The sequence below is a fragment of the Corvus brachyrhynchos genome, unplaced genomic scaffold (genome assembly GCF_000691975.1).
Source record: "Corvus brachyrhynchos isolate BGI_N302 unplaced genomic scaffold, ASM69197v1 scaffold126, whole genome shotgun sequence".
Taxonomy (NCBI): domain Eukaryota; kingdom Metazoa; phylum Chordata; class Aves; order Passeriformes; family Corvidae; genus Corvus; species Corvus brachyrhynchos.
In genome coordinates, this window is record NW_008239283.1 from 3,442,982 (window position 1) to 3,455,190 (window position 12,209).

At 43.2% G+C, this 12,209-nt stretch overlaps 1 protein-coding gene across 1 annotated transcript in view; it reads right to left on the reverse strand.

The window, feature by feature from the left end:
* THSD7B (thrombospondin type 1 domain containing 7B) overlaps positions 1 to 12,209 on the reverse strand; it is a 253,080-nt gene that overhangs the window by 187,429 nt on the left and 53,442 nt on the right. The window contains exons 4-5 of the mRNA XM_017740110.1: positions 8,802 to 9,597; positions 3 to 96 (exon numbers count right to left, since the gene is read on the reverse strand). Coding sequence (XP_017595599.1) covers positions 3 to 96; positions 8,802 to 9,597 — 890 coding nt within the window. The remainder of the gene's footprint in view (positions 1 to 2; positions 97 to 8,801; positions 9,598 to 12,209) is intronic.

Sequence of the window (12,209 nt, forward strand, 5' to 3'; positions counted from 1 at the left end):
GAGCAGGGGCTCCATGGGGACCACTCGGATGGGGCGCAGTCCTTGGGGATGACACAGGACTTGGAGGTCATGGGGACTGGGTCTTGCAGGCAGAGGCTGCGGTAAGAACACAGTACAACAGCTGAGAAGGTCTTGCTTAATAAACTTCTTTTCCAAGCCAAACTCCCCAGGAAGAAATCCATGGTCATTCAACCAGAAGATCTACATCAACACCAGTGCAATGGAGATAAGAGAAGTTCTAATGCAGGGTACATAACACATTTCCAACGAGCTCTGGGTGTAAACTTGCATGCTGAACAGTTTGTAAATAATGTATTGCATTTATCTTGGGTTAAAACGGTGCACAAGGCACTATATTTGCTCCTGTGTAGTTAGAATTTCACTGTTTATCCTGTACGGAAAATAAAATCCAAGCCCAGGAGAAATACTGCTACTGGTAACCATTCCAACATCCCACACACAGGACTAGATGTCATCCATCCATCCATCCATCCGCACATCTTGCTAAGCAACTCTGCTCTTTTAAAAGATAATTAGTCCCACAGTAAGAAGGTCTCGGTTCCGTAAGGCTGTTACCAAATGTGCTGTCAAACAAGGTCAGAGGGTTTTCCAACCTGACAAATCACCAGAGACCCAGGAATGTTGCAACTGAGGCTGGATTTTGGGACTCAGTTACTCCTGCTGACATCAGGACATGATCTCATTCATTCTGTAACACATCGAGACATCGCCCTAGGCCAAATACAATGGCAAACCAAATTCTAAGGGCTACCAACTGATGAGATTTGGTATCAAGATACAAAGTCCCAGAATAAATTTTTGAAGAGTTCCAAAGCTGCAACATCTTTTCACGACTTAGCAAATACGGCAAATGCAGCAAATACTTTCGGGAAAAGACAAACCTTCAGACTAAGGCGCACATCCTTCTTTGCTCCTCCACTTCCATCTCAGCCAGCTAATGGCTCTCCTGCTCAGAAAGCTGTTCTGGTGGAAGGTGTCCTGCCCATGGTAGAAGGGCTGGAACTGTCTGATATTTTAGGTCCATTCCAACCCAAACCATTCTGTGATTCTAGAAGGTCACCTCTCCTCCCCCAAAATGGGAGAAAAACCTTTCTTTTGTCAAAAACCTTGGACAGGTGAGATAACAGAGTAGTAAAGGATATACTGAAAGAGGACTGAGGGATGAGCAGAGGTACCCCTGATGCATCATGAAGGACAGGATGGGGCAAGAAAAAAGAAAATATCCAGAAAAATGCAATCACCAGGAGAAAAGAAAACGAGACTTTTTGACTTCTGCATAGTGTTATATGGACAATGTAAACTGGCCTCTGAAATTAAGACCACACCTGATGAACTCAGTGTGAACTCTAATTTTTCTTCTCCAGCCTCCAGCTGCTTGTGGTCAAGCTTTTGCCAACTGTAAGGAGCAAACACAGGGACACTTAAAAGGTGTGAAACCCAGAGCTGCTGCCAGGGAAGCAGCCACTACCTCTCCTGCTATTACTTACAGCACAGTCTGACCAACCTACCTACCTCCCTCTACAGAAAACAGACTGGGGCAATCATGTCAGGATTGCTGGGCAGCCTCATGGGGGGAGCAGAGAAGATAAAGGGCATTCACCTGCTTCTCTACTCTAGAAATTGATCCCCTTTTCATAAGGGTCAACAAGAATATTCCCACTGACACACATCAAGTTTGACTAGACCCTCAGCCACCAGCAAAATACAGCACTTAGTGGCTTCTATTTGTACTTCAAAGTAAAAGAAAAAAAAGCTGTAACAATTTTTCGTCTGTTTCTTCAACCAGAATAAAACTTAGTAATCTCACAGGTGCTGTGAAGATGAATACTGAGGTGTATTTAAACAACTTCAAAAAGTACAAACAGTCTGTGATGTAGCCCCCTCAAAATGAAACTATTCTTGCTCAGAATTGAAAAATGTGTCTCATTTCTCTATTACAAGTCAAATGCACCTGATTGCAAAGCTGTCTCTGGTACAAAACATCAGTGCTATTGAAGCAAGGTCTGAAAAGTAATAATCTTACATATGTATTTACTAACCCAGGGATTTTGAGTCTTTTTGGGGAACATTAGGTTAGGTGCAGACACATGAACAGTCACTTTATTTCCCTTTCAATACTTTTTCAACAGGGGAGCCACCCATGCCACAACATTAACAAGAAAGACTAGTTCCTGATTTTGAGTAGATAAAACAGTAGCACATAAAAGACACTGTCCTAACTGATGGTACCAGAAAACTCGAGTTTATCTAAGAACACAGAATGGGGAGGTAACTGATCTTACATTTTAAAAAGTGATCCAAACTCCCCATTCAGATACAGCACAAAAAGCAAAATCCACTTTTGGGGTTGCACCACTGCAGAAGAGATTTTAGTCCTGCCTGATCTTTACTGAAACACCAAACAAAATGTAGCCTTTAAAAATCTGGAGTCTTCATTCAAATGAACTTTGCCAATCCCAGTTCTTAGCCAAACAATACCTCCAATAACTCCCCTAATGGCTTCTCGACAACACTCTGTCTGGGAAAGCCATCCCTGCCCAGAAACCACCCTTGCATTGGCAAAAGCCTTTGCCAAAGGCTGAATAGCTGTTTCTTTCCCCGAAAATCCCCCCACTGCTCCTGCTATAAAAGGCAAGATGCTAACTTTGTTGACCTCAAGGTGAATGAGACATGGAGCTGGCAATTTCCATCCTGCTCAAGTAGGCTTTTGAGGGAGAATTACAAGCAACTGCTGAACAGAAAGAAAATTAATTAACTTGTACCTACTCACTCAGAGGCTCCAAGTCAAATTAATAGTGACACCGAGCAACACAAAGACAAATGTAAAAACACTCTTTTGCATGAAATTCAGACACAGCCTTTCATGTCGGAGATGTATTTAGGATGATCTAATACAGATAAAACCCAGACCTTCGAGACACTCACGGATCTGAGGCTGCAAACCAGACACAGATTTGTGCTGCTGTGGCTGTATCCAAACCAGCAGGGACAGGAAGGAGGTCTTGGGGACAGGAGGTACTATATCAGCCCTGTTTTTAAACTGATTTTCAACATATTAATGTCTCAGGTTAGATCTTCTACTTGGGGGTCGATCTGGTAACTGTGATATAGTAGAGTACTTACACAACTGATGCTTTTTTCTATGTTACATGCTTGGATTGACACTGTAAAACCACAGGAATTGTTTCCCAGCCCACGCTGCAGTGCCTGTGGCGTAGGATGGATCCATTAGTGAGCAGCCAGCAGCAGCACGGAGCCCAGCTCGCTCAAGTGGCACAGTGCCCTCTGAGCCTCTTGTGTGCTGAAGGGCAATAAACCACTTATTAGAGAAACACAAAACACTAAACCAAAGGAAACCTACTCATGCTTCTTTCACACTCCCAGAGTCCTGGAGCAGAATAGCAGAGGAGGAGGGAAAGCAGCCCTGGTACCACCCTGACTGTGCAGCTCCACATCCCCATGGCTGCGTCACTCCATGGAACAGCACTGCCTGTCTCCTCCATCTCCAGGCACACACACACCCATAAGACACAGGATTTGTGCAGCCCCGAGCTGAACCACAGCATCTTCCTGCTCTGGACAAAAAGTAACTCACCAAAAATAGCACATTTTCCAACAGCTCAGTGCCTGTGCTACATGCCCTGCAGTCACAGAGCCATCACATCCACCACACGGGAATGAGTGGGAACAGGTCCATCAGCTGGAAAAAGGAGCAACACCACCCAGGAGCTAAGCACCAGTAAATCAGATTGGGCACAGCACAGGAATCACCCCTGGATTCCTTTCCCAACCATACCATGGCATTCAGAACCACAGGTGAATGCATTTCCTTACATTACAGGATGAGACAGCTGGTTGTTGCTAAACCTTTCACTCTGAAAGGATCATCTGCAAAGCAATTGGACACACTGAGAAGCTGTCACCGTGGCCATGCTGCTGGTACAGAGCCAGCATCAGGAGGACAGGGTACCATTTCCAGGCTCTCCCCCAGGATGGCTCCTGGGAAGTGTCATGCCTGACCAGGGAACTCATGTTCAAACCCTCATGCTGCAGAGCAAGATAATCCTGAAGTGAGCTAAGTCAACAACCCATTTCCATTTTTTTCTCTTTTTTAGCAGTGTCTCCTATTTTGTAATGAAGGACCTAACCCTACAGGCTGCTGGAACACACACTACCTGCTCTTTGCACTCAACCAATAATATTAAGGTCTCATAGCGGATAGAGTCTTGCCATGTTTCCAACAGCATCAAAGCACTTATTTATTTCCCTCAGAAATAGGCAATCAATGTTAACAGGCACACTTTTGAGAATTCCTAATGTATTTTTAGGGTCCTCAAGAGCTGCCAGGGCTATTTTGGATACCATATATTCAATCTGTGCAGCAGAGGTTTGTTTGGCAGAAGAAACATCAGCCCCTTCTGCACCAGGGTGGGGAAGATGGGGAATATTTGCCTGCCGTACAACTGACCTGAGGGAAAGGGAACTGGGAACCCAAACAAGCATCAGAAAAGATGTTTACATTTTGGTGTTTCCAGAACCTAATGCACCAGATCCTCTGTTTTAATTAAAAATAAATGCTGGCTTACATTTGCACTACCTTGGCAAGCTCTGAGATCTTGGGGCTACAGAGGCAGCTGCCTCCCAGCACAATCTGGGAACAGGAGGAAAAACACAATTATTATTGGATACCACTTCTAAAATCATCGAACCACAGAATCATTAAGGTTGGAAAAGATCTCTAAGATCCTTGAGTCCAACTATCAACCCAGCACTGCCAGGTCTGCCACTAAACCGCGTCCCCAAGTGCCACATCCACACACCTTTTGAACCGTCCCCTGAGCAGCCTATTCCAATGCCTGACCACCAAAATGTTACTCATGGAAATGAAAGAAGCCATCACTGCTCCTTTGTTTCTTGTGCTTTTTAAATAAAAGGAAAAGAAATGAGAGGCAAAACTTTTGAAAAGAACATTAGAAAAGAAAATATCTTTCTTCTCCAACAGCTCAGGGACTTGTTTTCAAGCCTGAGCACTGAGGCTTGATTCCGACATCTGCCAGGAGGAATGTGAACATAGAATTCCTCTCCCAGATCAGAATCACAACCATCAAATAGCATTTTACAGCACAGCATTTTCACCTCCAGACTGCAGAATTTTGTATTCATCCAGAGAACAGAAGAATGTCAACACTGGAACTGCAAACACTTTTTTCCTAAAAATGTACAACAGCAAAGTGGTTAAGCACAATCCACTAGGAAATGGATAATGGAAATTTAAATTACAGAGGCAAACAAAAGAGTTGAATGCTGCTTCACCTCTGCCTTGACAGATGGGTTGTCCCATGACTGAGTTTGACCTGAATTTTCACTTCAAAAGGCAAAGTAAACAGAAACCCAAATCCAACTCTATTATATCACTGTTGTCATCTTACACACTGAATGAAGAGTTTAAGAAATATGTACATAAAAGAGTCCTAATGCAAATAATAATAATAAAAAAATGCATTGTAACTGTTTGCTCCTGACTTTAACTTCTCAGTATGCTTAGCTGAGCACACACAACAGGTTAGAAAATGGGGTTAAATTTATTTAGGATTTCAATGTCTAACTATGCACATTTATTTTACTAAACTGCAATTTAGTGTCTAACCTAAACAACTTTTTTTCTTCCCAAAAAAAACCAAACAAACAAACAAACAAACAAAAACAAAAGGAAGGAACTCAAGTGCCTTTGTCTCACTATTCTGTAGATTTTTAGAACTGTGACAAGACAGGAAACCAAAAGGAGCAGAAGTTCTGTCACATTCATTTCTTGCATCATTTTCTGAGATTTATATTTTTTTAATGCATGGAAGTGCTTATGTTTGAATCTGTTATTGGATGTAAGACTTAAGGCAAAACTGAAACATTTTTCTGAACTAAAATGAAACCTGAATTCTATCTGAAATTGTACAAAAAAAATTCCAACTTTTCAAATAAAGTCTTTAAAAGGTTCAAATCAAATCTGTAACACCATTCTATTTTGATGTTATTCCTTTTATTTTCATGAATGTAACGTTTCTACACCAAAATCGTTTCTGAGCAAAAGTGGACCTGTCTCGAAGCCTATTGATGTTCTGCTGTTCAATTGTTGTCATTTCAGGTGTTTTCAAAAAGGTCTGTCCCTCCCTTTCCTCTTTGTCCCTTTTCCTTCCCTTTTGAGAAATGTGGAACCTCCAGACTAAAAAGATACTTTATCAAAAACATCCCCAGCTCTGTTTCCCTGACACAGCACACCCAGTCTTCCACAAGCTTATGCTCCTCTCCAAGTAATTCCTATTTACAACCCTGCAATCAGACACCAGTAATTTAAACAACCTTGGTAATAAATTAGGCATCTTTGCCATTTCATTATAAATTAGGAGGCAGGATGAGGACATGGCCCCTCTCGTCCTGGTGGCCCTTGGTGGTGGTTAGCTGACCACTCCTGTGGCCTGCAAGAACTGGGCAGCAGTGGAAGACAGGTGATGGCCAAGCCCTGGCAGACCAGCAGCTCCGAGCATGCTGTTAAAGCACATCTTGGGATATTCCTGTCTCTTGCCTCAGTTTTCCAGAAGTTTAATTTACAGTGGTGCTTGCATAATAGCAGTGTTAGAAATGGGAAATGCTGGCCAGGAAAATGCAGGAGCACAAATAAGGCACTTCTTTGCTGGTTTACAGCAGACACTTGGCTGCCTGCCAGTCCCCACTACAGGGTTATGCAAATGCATTTACTCTTCTTTATCAGTAGCCAAAATATCATCACTGTTGTAAAGCAACATCTGTAAGATCGGCCTGCTCTTCAGAAGAATGGCAGCAAATCTGCTGCACAACAAAACGAGGAGGACACTACCAGGGGATGCTTAAAGGGAGTCATTGTCAGGAGTATTTGATATCTGTGACACTCCAGCCCTGGAACTAAACACAGATCAGATTTTGGGCTGGATTTTTAGCTTTGAATTTTAGGTCCAAAAGGAGACAGGAAAAGTGTGTGAGTGTCTGGATGCTGTAACATGACATGACCTTTTCTCCTCTACTCAATCAATGGGCTTTGCTCTTGCATTTGGAGTAAGAGTAAAGGACGGGTCAGGCCCAGCTCTGCAGTAAAACTGAGACACAAGCTCAGCAGAAAAAGAGTGCCAGGAGGTGGCTAACAGAGCTGTACACTCCCAAAAAGGGGGATAGATCAGCAAAAAACCCAGCAAGGAACAAGGCAGAAGGCCGCTTGATCAGGGATAGTCACTAAAACTATAGCTCCCAGCACCCTCTGCACTGTCATCCAGAAATTCAAGGTATAACACAGAACAGAAAACATTCATAGAAAGTTTCCTTTTCCATTCTTAGGGCAAATCTAGCAGTGATTGTGAGAGGGCAAAGCAAGTGAAATTTTAACAAAATCAAGATCCCCCTCCCAGAGCCTCTGATAAGGAATGAGATACAAGAAGCAGGAGAAAGCTTACAAGTGTTGACAGACATAAACCTGCTGCTGGTCACACTGTGGAATAAATCACAAGTGACTCCATTAAAGCCAAGCAGCTACATGAGCATAAAATCTGTATATTTAGAATCAGCATATATTTAGAGACGAGTAATAAAGTCAAGATGTCAGAAACTGCTGGAACAGTTCACAAAGCCTGACTTTTTTCCAGCTGATAAAAAAATGCTCCTATCTTGGCTATGGGTGTAATAGGAGCGGGCAAGAAAAAGGTTAGAATTCATATTTTCACCTCAGTATGTGTGCAAAAACACTGCAGAAATTAACAGGGGTAGAGAATTGGATGTAAAATAACCCCTTCTCTCTGCTATTTGAGTTTGTGCAGGTGCCAAGAGCTATGGATTACTGAGAAACAGATTGATTTCTGAAAAATTCAAGATCGGGATTTTTCAAGAACTTCTAATATCCTTGAAAAACAGAACACAGTAAGATCTCCAGAAATTCTGACTTTCTCAGAAGTCAATCAATTCATCATTCATCTTTAGCTACTGGCACCTGCCCAAATCCAACCTGAAGTCAAACAGCAGAGCTCAGCTTAAATTTAAATGTGAGAAATAGAAAGAATAAATCTTTCCAGTATTTGCTGCACATTACTGTAACCTTGACATTTGAATTACAGCAAAGCAACCTATATAGACCAAGAGAAATCATTAGATAAAACATTAGATAAGGACAGAAATCAACAACCTCTATCAAAGACGGGCATGCCAGTCACCTACCCTGTACCAGCACCCAAGTTACACCCAGACAGGAAGGCTCCTCAATAAGGATGACAATCCCAGGTTTACTCAGTGATTTCTTTCCAAAATATACCTTCTAGCATATTCACAAGGCCAAACTTTTCAGACTTATTTTATCCTGTATTGATTTGTAAGAATGAAGGAGTTTAAGCTGATGCAATCTTTGCCTCTTCTACCAAACATATGCAGTACATGACTGAGAATGAAACCTCCCACAGCCAGGGCCCAGCAACAGCACAAAGTGATATATAATTCCATTTCTTCAAAACAACAACAACAAAAACACCAAACCAGAAGAGAATTATTAAAAATATAAAATGTATTAAACAGTGTCAAATCGTAGAAGAATGCAAAATCTTCAACATATGCTAGAAAGGAATTAAATCAAGAAAAAGTTCATAAAGAAAACACATTAAAAACTCCATCTTAAACTCAAGAATGGGACTCATTCACTGTGGTGCTGCCAGGCAGAGCCAGCGCTCCATCACACAAATCCAGTGGGGATGAAACAGAGCAGGAACCACCCTTACCTCAGCGCTGCATGTTTTCCATCGCTCCTTACACACCTGACCTGCCTGGTTTGGTAGCCAATCTCCACCTCCCCGGCATGGTGGTGGGGATGAGAGCCAGGAAGTCCGGATGTGCTTCGCTCTCCAGAGTCCGAACCCAAATCCAGCATAGTCCTCTCCGCCAACCGCACGTCTTTAGGATGGGGCAGCCGGCATTCGCCCCACGGGCCCACGTGGAGGCTGTAGGTGTGCTCCTCCTCCCCGAGGGGACAGGCAGGAGCTCCACAGGCTCTGGATTCCGTCAGATTGGGGCACGGGGCACCCCCGTAGAGCGGAGGGGCGATGACCGCCCGTGTCCGGTGCTGCAGGCTCTTGGCGCAGCCCGTGCCGCACGGGGACCAGCCGGAGAACTGGGACACGACGCAGTCCCGCGGGCAGGGCACCAGGCAGGCCTGCTCAGCGGGCGGCTGAGGGGTGAAATACTCACAGATCTCGCTGGACACCACGGTCCTGTTCAGCTTCTGCAGGCAGCGGACGCTGCGGCGCTGCAGCCCGTGCTGGGCGGTGACACAAACCTCGGCTCCCGCCTCAGCACCCGCAGCGGGGACGAGCCCACACCTGTCCCATCCCGAAACCTCCCACTCGAACAGCTCCAGGTGCCAGTCGCAGACCTTAAAGCACCTCCTCTGGCTCTCGGGTTTGTCCTGCTGGTCGCAGTTGGCGTGGAACGTGGTCCAGCCCTCGGCGTGGGTGCACCAGACGGCCCGGCTGCGAACGCCCCCCGAGCCGCAGTCCCCGATGCAGCGGCCCCAGTGACCTGCAAGAGAAGGGGTGGTGAGAAACGCCATGGAATGCTCCCCCCACGGATCTGTCCTGACACCCGACAGAACACTGTACAGTCACAAAATCATAAAATCATAGAACGGTTTGGGTTGGAAGGGATCTTAAAGATCATCTCAAGATTCCAACCCCCTGCCACGGGCAGGGACACCTTCCACGATCCCAGGTTGCACCAAGCCCCGTCCAACCTGGCCTTGGACACTTCCAGGGATGGGGCAGCCACAGCTTCTCTGGGCAACCTGTGTCAGGGCCTCAGACCCCTCTGCGTAAAGAATTTCTTCCTAACATCTCACCTAAATCTCGCCACTTTTAATTTAAATATGTTCCCCTTTCTCCTATCACTATCTATCTGCCCATGTTAAAAAATATGAATCATATATAAAATATAAGCCATATCCTGTTGTGTATTAAAAAGCAAATAACTACCAGCTGGTCCCTAAAATTGGTTAAATTCTTCCTAAAGGCTGCAAGTGGCTTCTCCCAGTGCACTCACATCACTGAATCACTTGGAGAAATTTGGGGAAAAGCGAAAATGCCTCACAGTGCTTCAAATTAAAGGCAAGCCTTTAATTTCTGCAGCACTAAAATTCATCCCAAATGAATATTTAATTTCATTTGTACAAATTAATATAAAAATGATCATAAAAGAACAATCATCTAATAGGAAAAGAAAGTCAAGTTAGATAAGAGGAAAACAGTCTTAATAGAGCAATTAGTCAACGGAATAAACTGCACTGGGAAGCAGCGGAATCATCATCCAAAGGGATAAAACAGTGAGGATAAATACATGAAAATAATCACCCTCAAGACACACTGTCGTTTCTACTTGCAGCACGTGGCACTATGAGAGGTGGCAAAGCCAACATTCAGAAGGAGAAATTAAACCAAAATAATACCCAGCAATGTCATTTTCAGTTCTGGAGCACATGAACATACTGAAAGCAATCAGACAAGGCTAAATAGGAAGATTTGTCTGTGAAAATATTATTCAATAAAAATCCACCAAATCAAAAAAATAATGAGGGCTATAAAGTACAAAATTGCTGGCAAACTGAAGAGCAAAGGTAGAGAAAAGCACTCAGGCCGAATCTTAACTATTAAAGGGATTTTGATGATCATCTCAAGGGGGTGTTATCTCATTCCTAAGTTTAAAAACTTTCCAGTACCTCATAAAAGAGCCATTTTGTTCAGTACAAACATTGCATACATAATTCTTGCTTGAAAATACACTGCAACTGCCCTATCTTTTCTATTTTTTCAAGGAAGAAAATGAACTTGCAACAAATAAGTCGATTTATATTAACCAATGCTACGGCAGTCAATTTTTTTTTAAATTGGTTTTAAAACTACCGGAATCAGTTACATGCTCATTCTACAAAAACAAACACACATAAGAACCAAAACCAGTTCCATAAGAGCTGCAAGTATAATCCCAGGTATTTCGTTCAGGCGATGGCGGTTTCGTTGGCAATCCCATTGCTCTTTCTCCGTGAATAGAGGAGTTGATCCTCCAGAGACAGGGGCTTGACATTGTGTAATGAAAACTGAAAATAAATAAATAAAAAAAATCCTGATCTCTTTTTATTCTTAGGAAAGGAGGGAAAGCAGATAGGAACTGGATATAGCTGAGCTGCTTTTCCAATAGATCCCATGTTCCTCCTGCAGGCGTTCCTCCTGCCCCATCCTCTAGGCCAGGGCTGCAGCTCTGCCCTCGGTCAGGCACCTTCTGCCGTGGTGGACAGGCTAGGGCAGGAGGGGATTGCAGAGTCCTCAGGGTTTAGACAGCTCCAGCTTTTGCTGAATCCCTCAGGATATGTGCAAAAATCTTTGTCCTTTTTATGCCTCTGTTTCACACCAAAAGGCATCAGCCCAAGGTAAGGACTCAGTCATGACAGGTACCTTGAATGGGAAAAGGCAGCATCAAGCTCTAGTGTGCTCTACAAGCTGTCGTACACTAATGACAGGCTTCCAGCAGAATCCAGTGTGCTTAAAGATGGAATAATAAAAAAAATATAATCTTTAAATACGCTTTTGAAGTTCAGTTACAGGGAAGAAGTCCATTGACAACTTCAACTTTCATCCTTGATACTTCATCTTGATCTAACAGAATATTCTTTTCTAATGCCACCAAGATTTGAAACCAGGTATCAGATTATGTAAATACTGCCATCTAAAAATAATAGTCAAAATTCAGACCCCAAGACCTGGGCGGCTTTTTATTAACAGAGAAGAGCAACAGTGATTAAACATCACAACATAATTGTATCATGAACTTACTTATTTCTGTGCAGCACCTCAGCAAAGACAGTTTAGTTTTTTCAGATGTGGAAGTTTCAATACAGGAAAAGTTTCATTTTCACCAGGTTTATTTAAAGCAAAAATTCAAGAAAAATATTATTTCCCTTCAGCATTGAACAGAACAGTATTTTACTCATCAATAGGACCTTGAAACACATTACACCAATCAAGAATTTACCACTTCTAAAGATAGTGAATTGAATATAAAATAGCATTAAACCCCCCCATGGAGAAATGCCAAGTCATTGTGGCACAGGAAATCGTTCAATCATCAAAGCCACCACTGCTCTT